General features: G+C 46.6%; 1 protein-coding gene across 2 annotated transcripts; it reads left to right on the forward strand.

Moving 5' to 3' along the window:
- Positions 1-1,515: 1,515 nt before the first annotated feature.
- Positions 1,516-18,833, forward strand: LOC128418357 (guanylate-binding protein 1-like). Of its 2 annotated transcripts, none has more exons than XM_053397952.1 (11): positions 1,516-1,726; positions 2,616-2,830; positions 3,546-3,673; positions 5,257-5,366; positions 6,817-7,016; positions 7,596-7,838; positions 9,628-9,911; positions 12,041-12,253; positions 13,065-13,167; positions 14,533-14,726; positions 16,539-18,833. In XM_053397952.1, the coding sequence occupies exons 2-11, from the start codon at positions 2,635-2,637 to the stop codon at positions 16,740-16,742; spliced, it is 1,875 nt and encodes a 624-aa protein (XP_053253927.1). In that variant the 5' UTR covers positions 1,516-1,726; positions 2,616-2,634; the 3' UTR covers positions 16,743-18,833. The 2 variants fall into 2 exon arrangements, with proteins under 2 accessions (XP_053253927.1, XP_053253926.1); XM_053397951.1 differs by lacking the exon at positions 1,516-1,726 and adding an exon at positions 1,808-2,012.
- The last annotated feature ends 1,187 nt before the right edge of the window (positions 18,834-20,020 follow it).

Consider the following 20,020-nt stretch of genomic DNA (forward strand, 5'->3'; position numbering starts at 1 on the left):
TTATCTACTTGCACTTAACAGTGCTTTCGAACTGCTAGGTGGGCAGGAGCTGGGACCGAACGACGGGAGCTCACCCCGCCACGGGGATTCGAACCGCCGACCATACGATCGGCAAGTCCTAGGCACTGAGGTTTTACCCACAGTGCCACGCGTGTCCCTGCTGCCTCTTGGACTCCATTCTAAATAGTTGTGGTGTCCTCTGCGGTGCTTCCAAAGCTCTGCACCCAGGGTGATTGAACTGGTCATGTTTTCCTAAATGTGGGTCTGGCAGCAGCCTTCCCAGCAGTTCCGACTGAGGTCCCCCTGCCGCCACTCCTTTAGGACGACAGAAGTGAATGTGTCCCTCAATCTGCCCTGAGACCTGCAAGCCTCACTGCTGCCTTCATGTGTGCTGGAGGGTGCTGCCCTGTTACCAGCGTTGAAATAATAGCTGCCAGTCCGGTCAGCTACTTTATGTGGACTGTGCCTCAGGCGGCAAAATGTCTTGGGCCAGCCCTGGGAGCAGCTGGTTCATTAGACTTCTAGCCTTCCATTTTGCTTTAGCCTGTGTCAAAAGTTACTTTTCCTCTCTCAACTGTACTATTTCCTCGGTGTGGTGTGAGCTCCTCAAAAGCACCCCAAAGAATCTTGGGAACTGTAGTATGCCCACACAGAGCTGCAATTTCCAACACCTTTAACAAACTACAGTTTTGGGGGGAGGGGAGTTTTGTGACACCCGTAAATCAGCTGACAATCATAAAGATGATGCTGTGTCTGAATAGTAAAAAGCAGATTTTTACAGCTTTTGAACCACCATTCCTTCCTCAGTTTGGAGTTTTAAGTGCTAATGTGAAAATTAGTGCCCCAGAAGGGTGTGGACACTATTTTTCTTTTGCTTTCCCCTGTGTCAAAGTTATTTACCCTGCTCTCAGCAGTACTGTTTTTTCAGTGTGGTGTGGGCCCTTCAAAAAGCACATTCCTTCCCCTCCAAAGAATCCTGGGGGCTGTAGTGCAGTCCTCACAGAGCTACAATCCCCAGCACCTTGAAGAAACTACAGTTCCCAGGATTCCTTGGGGAGAAAGACCTGCTTTGAAAGTGCTTCGAAGGCATCGTGTGTAGCAGCCTGTATAATGCAAATAGGGCGAGGGAAGCTCTAGGTGGGAGAGGACCCGACCCCCCCCGAAATCCTAGAAGTTGCCGCTGCCAGCCAGTGTAGGCAATACGTAACCAGATCGGTCTGACTCGGCACAAGGCAGAAACCTCCTAAATGCACTATCTCTGCCACTTAAGAGGCGGACGGCCCCCTGTCCGGGCTGCTTTAGTTGAGACCGCGGCATTTCAGGGGGTTGGGCTAGATGACCCGCGGGATCCCTTCCACGTCTGCAATTCTATGATCCCAAGAAAAGCATTCAACTCCGGGAAATGTGAATTCCCGGTATCGCGTGAATTTCCGAGAAAAGGGCAGCCGGCGAGCTTTCGCTTTCGCTTTTATATATATATTGGCAACGGGACGCCAGCTTTCCGGGGAAGGGTGACCTGGGCAGTGGGAGCAATTTTTGAACCATTTTCCTGCCCCGCAACCGAGACAAGAGGCGGAGCTTGGGGGATCGCTCCCTCTCTGAAGACCCAAGGCAAGCGGGGAGCGCTTTGCAAACCACCCGGGAAAACTTCGAGCTGGGGGGAAAGGAAAAAAAAAAGCGAAACATCGTAGCTTTGGATTCCTCGCCCTTCCTCTCTTTTTGCGAGGTAAACGCGGCGCTGGCATGTGGGCGGGAGCTAAAGCTGGCGAGGCTGGGAATCTGCGCGGGGAAGTGGCTGGCAAGGGAAGGGTTAAGCATTTCCTCCCTCCGCTGCAAATCGCCCCAGGCCTTTGCAATGGAGCCTGCGGGAGAGGGCTGGACGCCCGCGCGGCGCCTGCAAGAACTTTGCTCCCTTTTGCTAATATTAATGCTAACACGTATCTCTTGCAACGCCCCCACCCCATGTCTCCTCGGCAGTAACTGCTACTGTGTCCTGCGGTGCTTACTTTCAGGTAAGCGTATGGGGATCACTTTCCGAGCTCTGAATAAACTTTCATCGAGTTTATGTTTCAGGTTTCATTCACTAGAAAGTAGTTATAAGCTGATAAACTTGTATTAAGAATATCTTTTTAAAGTGGTGCTGCACTGTTGATTTGCCAGTATGATTCACAAATTGAACTGATTGTGGGGTGGAAGGAATCGGGGCTCCCACTACTGTAGATAAACTTTACTTTTAAAGGAAGTTTTGTGTTGTTATTTAGAGAGGTATTCCTTGTGCTTCGTACTGAGATATTTCTGTCAGCTTCTGGGGCTTGAGCCAGGAACGCCCTTGTTGACTGCGGCCAACCTAGCAACCTCCTGCCACTGGCTTTGTGTTCTCAGGCCTTAGTTCTTCAGGAAGAGAGCGAATGGCACACCCTTGAGACAAACAACAATGGCAGCCTGGCATCAGCAGAGACTTGGCCAGCTCCTGCCCTGCCCTCAGAGGTACCAAGGCAAGAGGTTCTTTGGAGACCGCCTGCTGCATCAGGGCCTCCCTCTACTGTGCCAGCCTAGGGTCAGTGGTGGCGGCAGCAGGCTGTGGCATAATGAGCGCCTCTGTTTTCCTTTTGCAGACCCATCTTCTCTTGCACAATGGCGTCAGGGCAGGTCTACATGGCGGCTCCTGTTTGCCTAATTGAGAACATGCCGGATGGGAAGCTTGTGGTGAACCGGGAGGCTGCAGCGGTGCTTGCCAGGATCCGCCAGCCGGTGGTGGTGGTGGCCATTGCGGGGTTGTACCGCACTGGCAAGTCCTACCTCATGAACAGGCTTGCCGGCAAGAGAAAAGGTGACTGGCTTCATGAATATTTCCTGTTACTCAAGGGAGGGGCTGGAGTCTAGCAGCTTTGCATGAGGAGCAAGGCAGATGTGTCTGGTGTGTCTGGAACGGGGTATCAGAGCCCCTGGGTTTTCTGCCTAGCCTGGGGAGAAGCATGGAGGAAGAGGAGTAAATTAATATTTATATAGAACCAGAGCAGATGGGAAGGACTTTGGGGCAGAGGTCCCCACTGAGCAGGGAGATACCTTAATATGGCAGGAAACACACGTTGCCATCTTAAGGGGTATCCTAGGGCTATTACCTAACTGCCTCACTGAAGAAACATCAGCACAAGTGGCACTTTGCAGACTCCATGGCACCAAAACGATAAGCCCCTCCTGTGAGTATATTGCAATATATATTTCAACAAGAGAGTACAGTTCAATAAGAAGGAGAATCAATATGAGCAATGGACTCAATAGGTCCTGGTTTCTCCTCAAAGTCCTGTGAGGTGTCTTCTTTGTCCTCTAAGGATGTCTGGAACCCTGTGGCAGCTGGTCCTTGAACCAAAGAGAGTTTGTCATCTGATCTTAGGTATCTTTACACAGAAGTAAGTTCCAGAGTTTAGAAACTGTGTGCAGGATCAAAGCCTTCAACCTTGGCACCCCTTGTTTTCTAGAGTGGTTGGGGAAACCCAGATGGGTGGCATAATAATAGTGATGATGATGATCTGCTCCTCCCACAGGTTTCTGTCTGGGTACCACAGTGGAGGCGCTCACCAAGGGCATCTGGATGTGGTGTCTTCCGCATCCCTACAGGTCAGACCTCTCACTGGTGTTACTGGACACAGAAGGGTTGGGTGATGTGCAGAAGGTGAGCTGGGGGAGATGACAACTCAGGTGGGGGCCGCAGAAGCCCAACACATTCAAAAAAGCCCTGTGACAAAACGCCCTGGCCAAATATTGATAGGGATGGCCGATACTTATGCCAGTTATATCCCCGTGTTACACATTTTGGAATTTTCCTGTAACCCAGAATTTGTTAGTAGGTTAAAAGCAAGGGTGGATATAGCTGGCTGTTTCTGGCCCCCCAAGTTGTCCCCGCCCCAAACATGCCATTTTTAAAGATGGCTGCACCCACTTTTATAATTTTGCCACACCTACTTTGACATGTGACTTCCAGAAGGTTGGCCATACGTGGCCCTTGGGGGAAAGTGAAGAAAGTTAGCCTCTTCTGCTGGAGGGGCCAACATTTATTACAAAACTAAAGGGTTCTTGGTGCAGGTATTTGTGGTTTGCAAATGGGGCGTGTATCATGTTTACCCGAGTGAAAATTCATTGACACAAGGCGCAGCTCTGAAAAACATTTTAAGTACACAGAAAATGCTGCCACTCAAGGAAGTTTACAATGAACTATAATGCTTCACTGAAGAATGAGAGTTCTCGATGTAGGCATGATATTTTAATATGCCAATGGGGTCGTGTTTACTAATGCCCTACAGGTGCTTTATATTTATAGTTTTCCTGGGACACATTAGACAGCAAAAATGAAATTGAAACATTTAATGTTTTGTATCAACAAAGGTTTCAGTTTCAGGCTTGTTTCCAGCAATAATTGCCCTGGGTGTGCCAGGGCACATTTTCCACTTGCCAGAGTTGTGCCACACAAGGTAATTAGTCATCGCAGACACAAACAGTGATTCTGCAGTCAACTGTGTGGGATGTGTTTTCATCGCCTTGAAATGATAAAAAATTTCCCCTGAAATCCGTGGCCTTAATGGTAAGCAGCCTTGCATTTATTTGCTCATTTTGCAAGCTGCACGCAGGTTTTTTGTTCTCTGCACCACCTAAATGGAAAATGCTGCTTCTTCCACAGTGTGTGTGTGATTGAGAGGTAAGAAGAACAAGAGTGGTGCAGTCCTGGAAATTCTGCTGATCATTATTTTTGGCTCTGCCCACCATTGGCTGCATGTACCCTGGCTAGCTTTCGCTGTGGTTCAGCAGGTTTAACCACTCTTACCTTGTGTGCTAGAATTTACTCTTTATATTAACTGAAAGTTTAAATTCTCAGGATACTGAGTTCCTGTGCCCGTCACCAAATTCTGGTACAAGCCACTATGGAGGATGTGTGACAGGCTGAGTGTCATGGATGTAAAAAAAACCCTAAACATATCTGTTTGGTGCTTGTGGGGTAGTTGCCAACAGTTAGACAATATGCCTCTGCAAGGCTTCCAAGTGCAGTCTAAGATGCTGCAAGCAAGTTATGATCTGCATTCATTTCCAAGAATTCCTTAACCTGGTGCAACGGGAGCAGCGGAAAAGCAACAACACAAACCTCGAAGTAGCTATCTCTGCACATGCAGCTCCCAGAGGAAAGAGTGCAGCTGTCAATGGGGCATTGGGATTTGGGGTGATGGACTCTTGGGATGTCCTCGAAAGCCCCGTTTTATGTTTCAGGGAAACAGACAGAACGACTCGTGGATCTTTGCCCTGGCCATTCTTCTCAGCAGCACCCTGGTGTACAACAGCGTGGGCACCATTGACCAAAATGCCCTGGAGAACCTGCAGTATCCTTTTGGGGCATCAGAAATCCCAGCTGGGCTTGCACGCTTGGCCTGGAGGATCTAGGAGGAGGCAGTTGTAGGGTGTCCCTCTAGGGGTTTCACTCCATGGGAGACAGATTGCTTGATGCAGAAGCAGGTGGTATGAACTCTCCTGGTCTGAGACTCCATGATGCTTAGAGTGGTCTGCATGATGCTGAGGAACTACGGGGTGGTGGAGGAGGAGAAACAGAGGGGATGTAGCTGATAGAAGAGGCAGGCAATCTCCCAGGATTGGAAGGTGGGTGAGGAGCTCATTGGGACACATTGTGAGGGGGGTGGATTAGTGATTACAGCCGCAAACTGGGAATCTCCAGAGACATGTTTTCATAGCTGTCAACGTTTACCTTTTTTAAAGGGAAATTCCCTTATTCCGAATAGGATTCCTCGCAAGAAAAGGGGAAAGTTGACAGCTATACATGTTTTACAGATATGGGCGGGGGGCAGGCAGGAACTCCAGAAGGCATAAAATCAGGAATAGGCCTTAAGGTGTAAAACCGAGAGGTGTCAGCCCCTTGCCACAAAACGCTGTCCAAATTACAATTGCGATATGTGGTCTGTCTGTAGTGTAAATCTCTGCTCAAAAGCCCTATCATTATTGCCAGCTAGCCCACAACTGCAGGTTCAAACAGGTTCATCGTTTGGCTGAATTCAGGTCCAACGCCCCAAACCAGCCCTGGAATTATTTTCCTTAGCGCTCCCCAGTTATGTCACTGAGCTGACAAAAAAGATTAGAGCAAAAGCTGTAGGTGTCGTCTTTGGGTTCAGAATCAAGTGGAATGAACTCTCCTGGTCTGTCTCGGAACAAATAGAACCATAGAATCGTAGAATTGTATAGTTGGAAGCCCACCCCTTGCAATGCAGGAATATATATAGCTGTCACATACAGGGATCGAACCTGCAACCTTGGCGTTATCAGCACCACACACTGACCAACTGAGCTGCTCAGGAACTGGGTGAAGGGAAAAGAAACATAGAAAGACATAGCTGATGGGCAGGTTAGGCAAACCCCAAGGATCAGGTGCTGGGTGAGGAGCTCATTGAGACACAGTGTGAGAGTTGGGAAACCCCCGAGGGCATGTCTTACTGACAGATAGGTGGAAGGAGTAGGGAAGCTAGGAATCCTAGAAGGGGTGGAGTCAGGAATTGACATAAAGGTGTATAATAAGAGCTGTCAGCAGGGCATAAGGCCACGATGTTAAAATAAGTCCCTTGCCACAAAGCTTTCCCCAAACCACAACTGCAAGAGGTGGTCAGTCTGTAGTGTAGAAAATCTTGCTGCACCTGCTAGGAGGTCAACTCATTCTCCAGCCAGTACTGCATCTACAGACAGGTCTAGCCAGTTCATGATTTGGCTGAAGTTCATATTGCAAATCCCCAGACCAGCCCTGGAATTGTTTTCCTTAGCACTCCCCAGCTATGTCACTGAGCTGACAAAAAAGATTAAGGCAAAAGCTTCCCCCAGGGAAGATACAGAGGAGGAGAACTCTGCCGAATTTATCCGTTTCTTCCCAGACTTCATCTGGGCAGTGCGGGATTTCACACTACAGCTGAAGATAGATGGACAGCCCATCACTGAGGACGGGTATCTGGAGGAGGCATTGAGACTGCAGAAAGGTACAATAACTGCAAAAAGATAAGGCAGCGTCTGAGATGGGGAGGGAAAGCTGGGGCTTGTTAACAGCCTAGAGGACACTATTAATGTGGAGGCATACAACTGATGTAAAGAATAAGGGTCTAAAATTCAAGTGGGTGCATATGACCAGTCATGTACCCATTGAGGGCCAAATAGGTTTAACAAGTGTCCCCATGCGACTTGCCTGATGGAGCACACATATGGGTACATCACAACAATACATCAAAACTGCATACTGCCAAGTGTACCATGTTGCTTGTGCATTTGGACTGGGCCTCCTGAAACCCCTCTGACCTAGATGCCTTGCCCAATAATCTCACATATACATGTGTGAGCTGCATGTACATGCTCAAAAGCGTCATTTATACCATCACATTTGCAGTGCTGAGACAGAGAGCAATATCCTAACTCAGCTTACAGTAATTCCTGGGTCCTCAGATGTTGAGTCAGCATGGAAACTTGAATGTGTATAGGTAACAAAATAAGTTTTCCCCACTGTGGAGATGAATGGCATGTTTTCTGTTAACAAATTGTCTTGTGTGTTCACACTTTTTCCTTAGGTGACACTAAGCAAATCCAGAAGTTCAACATGCCCAAGTCATGTATCCGCAAATTCTTTCCATCACGGAAATGTTTCACGTTTGACCGTCCAGCTAACAAGAAGAATTTGCATAAGCTAGAGCATCTGGAAGAAGATGATTTGGAGGAAGATTTCTTGGAGCCGGTGGGCCGTTTCTGCCAACACATCTGGGAGACATCACGACCCAAGACAGTTCCAGGAGGCCAAGTTGTGACAGGGAGAAGTAAGGAACGCTTTTGCAAGTTTGTAGGTTGGGACAGGTGGCAGTTGGAAACCATTTCAATAGGAGCTATTTCACACTCTTCCGTTGTCTCTCGAGACAGGTGGATGCCAACCAATAAAAACCAATTATTGACCATTGTACAGAACACCTCAGAGCTCTCCAGGTGTTGACAGTACACCTAACACACCTTAGTGCTAGTCAGTGACCTCTGTTGCACTTTGGATTTGAGATGTAGATACTTTTGCCCGGTGTAGTTCTGATGATACTACAGTTGTACCTTGGTTTTCAAACACCTTGTGACTCGAAAGTTTTGGCTCCTGAACACCGCAAACCCAGAAATGAGTGTTCCGGTTTGCAAACTTTTTTTTGTAAGCTGAACATCCGATGCACTTTCATGGCTTCCGATTGAGTGCAGGAAGCTCCTGCAGCCAATTGGAAGCTGTGCCTTGGTTTTTGAACATTTTCAGAAGTCAAAGGGACTTCCGGAATGGATTCCGTTTGAGAGCCAAGGTATGGCTGTAATAACAAGTCTCAAACCGGGAACTTCATTGGTGGAACCTTTTCCCCTCTGTCAGCAGAACAGCTTGTGGATGTTGCAATGTCTGCTGCATAGCAGCACCACCATTCTAGTTGGCTTAGGACGAAGGGTGTTACTCAAACCAGCCCATTAGGGATCAGGTGACATCAGAAACCAGTAGGGTCCCACTTGGCAGCAGAAAATGGTTGGTTCGGCCCTGACTTCTCAGCTGGAGCAGGTGCAGACTAAGGACTTGCCCAGGGCAGAGCAAAATGTGGATTTGCACATGCTGTCTCCCCATTAATCTAGGAGTGTTCACATGACATATTCTCTTGTTTCAGTGTTCCCCTTGTCTCCCCCTTTCCCTTCTTTAAAGTACATTTTTTTTTTGAACCTGGCCATTTCATAATTTCCAAGGATCAACTGTGCCCTGCATTTAAAAGGGGAAATTGTCAGTGTTTGAAAAAGAAAAGGTTCTGACCTCCTTTCTACTCCTTTGCCTAGTCCTCAGACCTTGGTTGGCACAAAAGAGTCTTTGAGAAAGAGTATTCTTGCAGAGTATTGCTGCTTTTATTCTTAAAAAGTCTTCTTCTCCAACCACGACCGACAGCTTTTACACACACCAAACGCAACCAGCTTTCTACCATCTAACCCACACCCAACACTAACATTGAGCACTCTATATATACAGGTACAATTTGGTTAAAAGTTGCGTGAGTCATTGTAGGCCGCTGACTCAGGCTGACTTAGTTCTTTTAGCATTAAAGAAACAGCGGCCAATTTTTAGCCGTGACAGAAATGTCCAGGACAACAAATGCCCCTACTTTAATGGGGAGACAGGTAAGTAAGTGCAAATCCACATTTTGCTCTGGTGTGGCCAAGACCTCAGTTGCATGTAAACAACTCACCTGATTGCTGAGTTGTGGGAGAGAGCAAGGGAGGAAGGCAAACAAGAGTAACTGGGAGGATGTATGTGTTGGATTTCTATCAAGATCCCTCCCTCCTTTTTCAGCCAAGTGCTATCTACATGTATTCAAGTTATTTCCTGCAGCCACAAGGGACAGAATCTTTCTTTTGTAAATAGAAAATGGGTGGCTACTATGCCTTTTTTATTACGTGCAAGATAACTCTTTTCTGCTCTCGCTTGGTGAATCTGCAGCTACAGCAGAATACTTGATGCAGACAAACAACTCATGGGTGTTTGGGGCCTGAAATTACTCTTTCAGTGCAAGGAGGTTAGTTCTGTGGCTTCACTGATCCTTCCCTCTTCAGTGCTTGAGAAGTTATTGAAGATCTACGTCAATGCTATCAACAGTGGGGATGTGCCGTGCTTGGAGAACGCAGTGGTGGCCCTGTCTGAGATTGAGAACGCAGCTGCTGTGCACGAGGCCGTTTCCTGTTACGAAGCACTGATGGGGAAGCGGTTGGCGTTGCCCACAGACACGGTGGATGAGCTGCTGGCTGTGCATGCTGAGTGTGAAAAGGAAGCCAATTCTGTCTTCATGGCCCGTGCCTTTGGCATCGCGCAGGTTAAAAAATTCCAGGAGGATCTTGAGGTATATGTGGTTTCATTTGTGCCTCATCAATTGTCTCTGCCAGTGTGGCTGGAAACCGAACTTAGGGTCATTTTTTAAAAGTTCCTTCCCTGCTCCTCAGTCTGTTTCGCAGGCCCGAAAAAAGGCCTCAAGAATGCTGAAATATAGGTCCTCTGCCCCCTCAGACGCACCCCATCTACATCATACATTTGAAGCAGTTTCATATCACTTTAAACAGCCATGGCTTCTCCCTAAGAATTCTGGGCGCTGTAGTTTTTTAACCACTCTGGAAACTGTAGCTCTCTGATGGGGAATAGGGCTCTCCTAACCAAGGCTGGACGAGACATTTTGGCACTCGAGGGAAACCACAAAATGGCGCCCCCACCTCCTGAAGATCTACATCAGGAACAAGGCGGGTGGGGAGAATAAAGATCTACATCAGGCTCTGCAGCCCTGTGGATTTTGCCATCTGAGGCAGTCGCCTCACCTTGCCTCACAGGCTGGCTGGCCAGGTCTCTCCTAACAATTCTCCAAGTCAACTGCAGCTCCCCAAATTCATGGGAGTCCTATAGCACTTTAAATGTGCAGTGCAGATGGGGTCATGGGACCAGAAACGTTCTCAGTGGTCAGAGAGGAAGCCCACAAGGTAGAGAATGCAATTAAAAACTGAACTTTGGAGAAGGGCTGGAGCACTGGAATAGAGCACTTGCTTTGCATGCAAAAGGTCCCAGGTTCATTCCCCTGCATCTCCAGGCATTTGTGAAAAAAGATCACACTTAGTAAAGCTTATTTAGACAAAATCCTGTTGCATAGCTATAGACGTCTTGGCTAGCAGGGCCTTCCATACCTTACTTACTTATTGGGTTTATATGCCGCCTTTTCTTCTAAGGTGGTTTAAAACACCAAAGCAAATAAAAAAGGTAAAGGTAAAGGACCCCTGACAGTTAAGTCCAGTCGCAGACGACTCTGGGGTTGCGGCGCTCATCTCGCTTTACTGGCCGAGGGAGCCGGCGTTTGTCCGAGGAAGTTGTTCCGGGTCATGTGGCCAGCATGACTAAGCCGCTTCTGGCGCAACGGAACACCAAAATCAGAGCAGGACACGGAAACGCTGTTTACCTTCCTGGCGGAGTGGTACCTATTTATCTACCAGGGCCGTCTTAAGCATACCTGGCGCCATGGTGCAAAGATCCCTTTGGTGCTCCACCCCACCCCCCGTTTCCCAGAGTTGTTGACCTTTTCCCAAGCCTCTGCAGGGATCGCTCTCCTCCCGTGGGCGCTTGGGAGGCAAGCTGCACGCCCGCCAGCCATATGGTTGACAGGGCGCAGCTGGCAGGTGTGTAGGAGGGAAAGGGGAGGCCTCTGGCAAAGCTGCGCAGCTCCCCCACTCGCTGGGGTGCCCCTGAGAGGCCGGCGCCCTGGCGCAATACACCAGTAAGCGCAGTGGAAAAGACGGCTCTGTTATCTACTTGCACTTTTGGGTGTGCTTCCGAACTGCTAGGTTGGCAGGAGCTGGGACCGAGCAACGGGAGCTCACCTTGTCGTGGGGATTTGAACCGTCAATCTTCTGATTGGCAAGCCCAAGAGGCTCAGTGGTTTAGACCACAGCGCCACCTGCATTATATTAAAAGAAGGCTGACAAGAGTCCTCTCATGCTAACTGGGAGCTGATGGTATGTGCACTTCCTGGCTTGGGCTCCTTCACTTCTGCCTGAAACTTAAATGGTTTTCTCAGAGTCTCTTTGTCCAAAATGGAGACCGTTGTATGTTATCCCCAGGCAGCGACAGACATTGAAATGCAGGCCAAGTTGACCTCAAGTCATTTACTTACATAGCCTAGAGAATGCTGCATTAAGCTAGCAGCAAGCGGCACATTTTCCAAGTGAAATCGAATATATGTGCATCTCCCAATAGACAGGTGGTTGAAAATGGCAAGGGGGCCTGGCTCTGAACTCAAGGAAAGATGTGGTTGGACAAATAATAAAACTCACGTCCAGCACAAGCAGTTCCAGTTCGACTGAAATCTGTGCTGTTGATTGTATGTAGGCCTTGGTATGCCTTTCCCCCTGCAACAGGGTACAGAACGGGGCAAGTTCCCCCTCGTCGTTAACACACCATCTTTCCACTGGTTTTGTTTTCACTTTGTTCTGGCAGCTTCAGCTGAAGCAGAAAAAGGAAGAATTATGCGAGAGAAACAAACAGGTGTCCTTTGACCGCTGCAACCATGTGCTGGTGGAGCTTTACCGGAAGCTGGAAGATGGAGTCCACATAGGAATTTATTCTGCTCCTGGTGGCTACCAGCGTTATCTGGAGAACTGGAACGAAATGGTGGAGGAATACCGTTCGGTACCCTGTAAAGGAATTCAGGTAGGTTCACTACTTGGAAGTACCTGAGCCAACTTTTCCTCAGCATCCAAAGATTCAGCATTCTGGTGCTGATGGAGGGTAGAAGCAGACTGTAGACCAGAGGTGAGGAGCCTCAGGCCAAGGGGGCCAACTGTGACCATCCAAGCTTCTCCTTCTGGTCCTCTGGACTCTCCCTAGGCTACAGCTCCTTAGCCATACCCTCTATGCCCAGGTCACAGCCCTCACTAGCCTTGCTAGAGGGTTTCTGCCTTGCTGGAATATGCCCCTGAACTTTCATTATGTGTCTTGCTTACCTGTATGGAGGACAGAAGGGTGTGTGTGTTTGTGCGTAAAACTAGCGTATTGAACAAACTAGCATATTACACATGTTGCTCCTCCCACTTTTACCTGTGGCTCCACCTGCCACTAGCAAGCACCTCTCAGAAGTTTCCTAGTAGGGAAGGGGGTATCAGTCGGGGGGGGGGGGAGGATTGCCACCCTTTCTGTAGATGTAAACTGCAATCCAATGCACATTTACTTAGGAGCAAGTCCCACTGAATTAAATACGATTTGATTCAGAGTAGGCATCCCAAGGATTGCACTGTACAATCAGTTTAAGAGGCATTCTTTCTTTGCAAGCTATGTGATAGGGATTATAGATCACTAACATCTATTTCTCAGCATCTGACCCCAGCTACTATTATTCAGTTATTTGCTACATTAATACACCAAGTTTTTTTTTGGTTGTCTTTAATCCCTGCATGTAATCTGCTTTGACTTCCCCCCCATCTTTGCATTCAATTAATAACCTTTGCTTCCGATCCTTTATCAGGCAGACTGTGCTCTTGAAGAATTCCTGAAATCCAAGGAGACTGTGGCAAAATCTCTCCTTCAAATGGACCGCGCCTTGACTGCCCAAGAGAAGGAACTTGAAGGTGCAGAACTGGAGGAGGGGACTTTACACATCATAAATTATATGTTATTGTTCTGGCCTGCTCTGGTAGGGCTCTGAGCTCCTAGCAAAGCAGGTTATAGTTGTGGTACCTCTTAGCTTTATGATATTGTAACAGGTGTGGTGTTGTCACATTGGGCAGGATAAAACCCCAAAAGCACTGGGTGAAAGGGCAATGTCTGTGATCTTACAGGGTGCTTGTCTTGTTGTGTAGCCAGAGGCTCTTATGGCTTGGGGTAGGAGGAGTGATCAAGGGATACCCTGAGAGAGAGAGTATTTTAATTCTGAAGTGTCCCTGGGAAAGGCGTATATTTTGGTCTGGAAGGACCTGATACAGTGGTACCTTGGTTTTCAAACTTAATCCATTCCGGAAGTCTGTTCCAAAACCAAGGTGCACTTTCTCATAGAAAGTAATGCAAAATGGATTAATCCGTTCCAGACTTTTAAAAACAACCCCTAAAACAGCAATTTAATATGAATTTTACTATCTAACGAGACCATTGATCCATAAAATGAAAGCAATAATCAATGTACTGTACCATAAAATAAATAAGACAGTATTATAGATGATAAAAATTAAAATATTTTCTTTTCTTACCGGCACTGATTGTAGTCATTGTTTGGATGGGGGGGTTATCCATTTCCGCAGTCAGTCATCAATCAATCAATCTATCAGTAGCTGAACTGGGTTCCATACAGCCACAAAACAAATAAAACGAAAAAGCCTCAAAAACAGAAACGCAAAATAAATAGCAAAAACAAAAGCGCCAAGGTACCTTGGTTCTTGAACTTAATCTGTTCTGGAAGTCCGTTTGACTTCCAAAATGTACGAAAACCAAGGCGTGGCTTCTGATTGGTGCAGGCTCCCTGGAAACAATAACCAACAGCCGCATCAGACATTCGGTTTCTGAAAAACGTATGAAAACCGGAACACTTACTTCTGGGTTTTCGGCGTTTGGGAACCAAAGCGTTTGAGAAGCAAGGTGTTTGAGAACCAAGGTACCACTGTAAAGGAAATGGAGATCCTTCCTCCAGATTGCCCTCAAAGTTTTAAAGAGTATTAAATATAAGACATGTGAACTCTTGGGTGCATAAGAGATGCCTAAAAGATAACAATGGAGGCAGCCTGATGAATATGTCCAGGGAAGGTCTTCTAAAGTCTGGATGCCACCACAAAGCAGGCCCTGTCCCCACCTCAGCTTGGAAGTTGGAGGCACTCAAAGAGTGAAGACTGTAAAACCAGCCAAGTTCATAGGGTAGCAGGGGGTGGTCCTCCAGATTATGCTCTTTCAATGCTTTCCTGTCTGCCAGCAGTTCAGGTTGTCTCTTTTTCTTCGCTGGCCCCCAGCCCAGCGCGCTCAGGCCGAAGCAGCCCAGCTGCAGCAGACGCTGTTGGAGCAGGAGCAGGCCAGACTAAAGCAAATGATGGAGGATGAGAAGCGAAGCCACGATGAACAGCTCCGGCTGTTGAAGGAGAAGATGGAGAAAGAGAAAAAGTTGATGGAAGAGGAAACAGACAGGATGATAGAGCAGAAACTCAAGGTAAACAGAGCTGAGCCGGATGCAGATGCTCGCTCACTGCAGTATGTAATCTTTAGGTCAGGGGTGGGGAGCTTGTGGTTGGGTCCAGCTCTCATCAGCACAAGCCAGCATGGCCAGTGCTCAGGGGCCAACAAGGTCTGGAGGATCATATTTTCCCAGTTCCTGTTTTGGGGCATCTTATTAAGATGGTGCTTGGAAGCGGAACCCTTCCCTCCACTCAGGGCCAAATCTATTCACCCCTACCCTTCTCAGTGACTCCCCACCAGTCATTTATATACCTAAGATATCCTCACCCTCTCAGTGCAGGTCACATGTTGTTTAGGTAAAGCTTGGATCCAACTCATGTAGTGCTTCTTCACAAATCCCTGTATAATAATAATAATTTTTATTAATACCCCGCCCTCCCCAGGCAAGACCGGGCTCAGGGCGGCTAACACCAGGTATAAAAACAATTGATTAAAATACAACTTAAAAACAAGATTCAAATACAACATTAAAATTCAGCCTCATTTCAGTAGAAACTCAAATAAAAAACTTTTTGGGGATGAAAACATCAAAACTTCACCAAGGCCAACTATCCAGACTGGTCCTATGTGGGCCGGAAAAATCCAGGGAAGTCCCCAAATAAGAGTTCCATCACAGAAGGAGAAAGGAAAAAGGAAAGAGGGGGAGGGGATCAAGATGATTCCAAGCCAAAGGCCAGGCGGAACAACTCTGTGTTACAGGCCCTGTGGAAAGAAATCAGATCCTGCAGGGCCCTGGTCTCATGAGGCAGAGCGTTCCACCAGGCCGGAGCCAGTATTGAAAAGGCCCTGGCTGAGGCTAATCTGAATTCCTTAGGGCCCGGGACCGCTAGGGTGTTGCTATTTTTGGACCTTAAGGTCCTCCGCAGGGCATACTGGGAGAGGCAGGCATACTGGGAGTATGTTTATTATTATTAAGCTGATTTAAGTAGCTTTGAAAGGGAGGGGAGGCTTAAAAGTCCACCCGACAGCTCCCAGAGTCTTTTACTGGTAAAAGTTGGCAGATATTTACATAGGTTGAGCCTTTTTATCGGGGTAATTTGGTCATTAGAGCTCCTACTCAAGCAGCAGAGACTCAGTTGAGACTTGACCCGACACCATCTTCCATTATTATTATTATTATTATTATTATTATTATTATTATTATTATTGAAAACCAATTCTAACTTGGAGACAGTCTATTTTCAGGTTGTGTACACACAACATCTTATTCTAGAATTGATGGAGACTGAGTCCTTGTTTTTTCTACATAGTCCACAAACAATCTGCACATTTTTATCCCTGATAAGTGCTTCTTGAGAAACCGCTGCAATTCCAAAAACAAAAGCTCATTGCAGATTGATTATGTGTTACCCCCCAGTGTGTCCACCCAAAACCAGACGTAAATGGTCCCAGCCATGGGGCGTATGTTGGTGTGTGTATCCATAGCTGCTCAATGACATTGTTCGTTCTGCTGGGGCATGTGAAGTAGCCACACTGGCCCTTGTCTTGTGCATGGTAGGATCTAGAATCAATCTGGATTGAAAGCAGCATGATGAGGATGAGCATAAACAATTCTAGATTGAGCAAAACTACATTTTTTGTGCTATTAACACCTGGGTGTGTACGCAGCCTCAAAGGGTGCCTCTCATTTGGCAGCATGCTGGAAAAATGTACATTTTCATATCCAGCTAGTGTAGTGGACATTCTGCTCCAGTCCTGGTCTTATTCTATCCTGTGTCTGTAATTTTCTGCCCTCGCTCTTCGATTCTTAGTTGAACGAGTCTCTGTGTGCTCCTTACCTTTCCAGGAACACGAGTTGCTGCTGAAAGAAGGATTTCAGAGGATGGCAAGGAAGATGGAGAGGGAAATCCAACATCTCAAGGAAGAAAAGAAAAGCTGGGAACGGGTGTTGTCTCTAGTGGGAAATTTGATCCCAGTTGTGTCATCTTTGGTGATGCACAGTGTGCATCTTGCAACAGTTTCTCAAACTGGGAGCACGCCAAAGAAATAGTTCCAGCATGGGGGGGGTGGGATTAATGCAGATTGCAAGGTTGCATTTGAATGTATTATTAGATGCATCTGCACAAATCAGGAAGCATGAAAGCTGTATCTATACAGCTTTAAAGCACATTCAAACCATGTTCTTTCCCTCAAAGAATTCTGGGCACTGTAGTCACAGAGTTAAAAATTCCCAACAATTCTAAACAAACTACAGTCCCCAGAATTCTTTGAGAGGGTAAATGTGCTTCCAATGTGCTTTAAAAGTATAGTGTGTGTGCAGTGTTAGTGTTTTGTCCACTGACATTTACTTAGGATAAAGATTATGCAGGGAAATGTATCCTGGGTGGGTCTTCTAAGAGAAAGCCAGCTATTAGCTTGTGTGTGTGTGTTTTTGGAACATGGTTGTGAATGCCAAAATGTGAAGTAATGTTACATTTTTAACATATTAAGACTGAGCTTCACTATACACAACTTGCAACCACTGCTCTGGAGTTTCTTTGTGCAGAACTAAAAATAGGATAGGCTATTTCTAGAAAGAAAACAAGCCGGCCTTGTATTGCCCTCTAGTGGGCACAGACCAGATGGTGATTGTCTACATAAGGTGTGTCTACTTAAATATCAAGGATCACACCTAAAGCCAAAATTGTGTATAGTCAAAAAACATTGGCTTCAATGGCGGGTGGGATTGCCAAAGTCATTTCCCTCCAAGCCCCACCCCCTTAAAAAATAAAAATCCACACACATAAAGCTGAATGCACACAAGTTAAGTGTGCATAAGTTGCGGTCTTGCTGTATTTTACTCAAGCAGCCTTCAACCAACCCGATCCCATCCTGATGTTGTGGGACTACAACTCACATCATCCATTACTATTGGCTATACCAGCTGGTGGGAGTTGTGGTTCGCAACATCTGGACGGCACCATCTCTGGGGTGGTTGGTTTAGGAGCATCTACAATGATTACCACCTTGACCTAGTGCATTGTTGTTAAATTTGATGCCTTCTTTCTCCCTTCCTCATGTTCTGCAGCCAGGCACAACTTAAATTGATTCCCTTCTGGAATCTGTTGTGCGCAAGAAATCAGCTCTGAAATATATGCAGGAGCAGAACATGCTCAGAGCCAATTTCCCTCTGTGCTGCGTAACAACACCCTGCTGCATGTATCCAGGGTTCAGTCTTTGCCCCTGTGGTGAGTGGATGTGCTGGAATTGCAGCCTGCAGTGCTGATGAGCTGGGTTTGTCTGCACGAGAGTAAAATTTGAATTTGCACCAGCCTTTCTCTCCAATAAGGGACATGGGTGGCACTGTGGGTTAAACCACAGAGCCTAGGACTTGCCTATCAGAAGGTCAGTGGTTAGAATCCCCAGCTCTGTTATCTGTCTCAGTTCATTTTTCTCCTGTTCTGTCATATTTTTTTACCAATAACTTAGTTTTATTTTTATTCAGTTTGAAACCTGCGACTTGGCCAAATTGGTTAATCTTATCCAACACCCTTGGTATACTTTCCAAGGGGTTTTCTACTATTATTACCAGGTCGTCTGCAACACAAAACGCATTCCATGTGAGTAGAATTCATTCCTCAAGAGCATTTGGAATCTTGAAACTAGCACAGAGTATGGTAGCTTGCTTGTTAGCAGGAACAAACTGTTACCTATCTTACCTGTTTTGAATCATCTGCCTGGACTGAGAATTTGCTTCGGGACCCGGTTCTTGCTTTTAAAGCCATCAATGGCTTTAGGGGCTCTGATTTTCTTTAGATTTGCCACCTCCCATGTGAGCCTCCCCAGCATTTAATATATTTTGATGGGGCCTGGGTTGCTTCAGATTCTACCTTATGGGGAGACTAGATTGGCCACTACCAAGAACAGGGTCTTCTCTGTTGTAGCACCAATGCTCTGGAACTTCATTCCACGACAGTATCACCACTGCCTCCCTGTTGGCCGACTAGATAAAAACGTATTGATTGCAGCTGGTCTTTGAAAACTGCCGTATCCCATGTTTTATGGCTATTTTGTTATGTTGTTTCTGCTTGGTTTGAATGAAGAATGGTCGTGTTTTGAATCTGTAAACAACTGTGGTGTATTCTGTGAACAGGCGTATTTAAATAACAGTGCAATTATACTAGTCCGTGAATTGCCCTGTTGTGTTCAATGGAACTTACTCCCTGGTAAATTTGTATAGGTCTGGATTGCATCAAACTGGGTGCTCATACCCCAAACATCATGACAGCAGTACATCATTCTAGTACTGATGGGAAGAGTTTAAAGAATCATAACTATGTGAGTGTCTTTAATGGCTACAGATTTTTGTTTAAACATATATCCTCTCTGGAATATTTGGGTGTTTCCTTCTGACTTTTAAAATATTTACACCCTTCACTGCTTCTCCTTCTTTGGCCAATGTTTTAAATACAGCGCTGTAGTATTTGTCATACTCCCTATCTGTCACTAGGTGTTGCTGTCGTGCACCCTGCACAGCTAATAGCAGTGCATCAGCACTTTGTGACAAAATGGGAAGATACATCTTTTGGGGAAGGAAATCCATTGTTCTTGAATTCCCTGTGCTCCTGGTTTCAAGGGACGAGGCAAACTGGAACAACAGGCCTTGTTCACTGAGAACTTATTGAGTGCAGTGAGTTAGCAAATGGAAAAGCATTTATGGCTGTGTCACATTCCGTTTATTTCAATGTGCCTTGCAAACTCCCCAGCGGGCTGCTCCTGTGATTTTTAATGAGCACAAGAAACGCTCGCAACATTAATATAAAATTAAGAACTAAGAAATGGGGAATTGGTGAGAGATGAGATTGCTTTGCTTACAAAAATAAATAAATATCTACCCCTTCCAATTTTGGCAGCGGGATTATCCTGTTTCTTCTAATGGGTCTCCTGTTTCCAAGAAGGGCAGTTAGCAATCTGCGCAGACCAGAGAACATTGACAATCTCCTAACAAGCTCGCTTGACGTACTGATGCATTTCCTTTCCCCGATGTCCTATACTTCCCCCTCTGATGTGCCATATTTCATTCTGGGAAATGGCCAGAATGGATGAGGTTCCAATTGAGATGTGCACCTGATTTTAGTGAATAGCCATCGGGGACAGATTGAATTTGCTCATGAAGGAGGAGGGTGCTCCATTACTATCCAGGCCTCCAAGTCTGTGGCAAGTGCTAAGAACCAGATTTCTGTGCACTGCAAAGTGGGAAAGTAGGAACTCGCTGGCCATTTAATGTCACCCTAAGGACAACAATGGGGTTGATGATGGAGGGGAGGTAACAGAAGCAGCAGCAACAAT

Source organism: Podarcis raffonei, chromosome 8 (genome assembly GCF_027172205.1).
Source record: "Podarcis raffonei isolate rPodRaf1 chromosome 8, rPodRaf1.pri, whole genome shotgun sequence".
Taxonomy (NCBI): Eukaryota; Metazoa; Chordata; class Lepidosauria; order Squamata; family Lacertidae; genus Podarcis; species Podarcis raffonei.

Coding starts and splice junctions, on each gene's coding strand:
- LOC128418357 (XM_053397952.1), top strand. CDS start 2,635: ATGGCGTCAGGGCAGGTCTACATGGCGGCTCCTGTTTGCCTAATTGAG. Junction 7,017..7,595: donor GGCATTGAGACTGCAGAAAG/GTACAATAACTG, acceptor CTTTTTCCTTAG/GTGACACTAAGCAAATCCAG. Junction 14,727..16,538: donor TGATAGAGCAGAAACTCAAG/GTAAACAGAGCT, acceptor TTACCTTTCCAG/GAACACGAGTTGCTGCTGAA.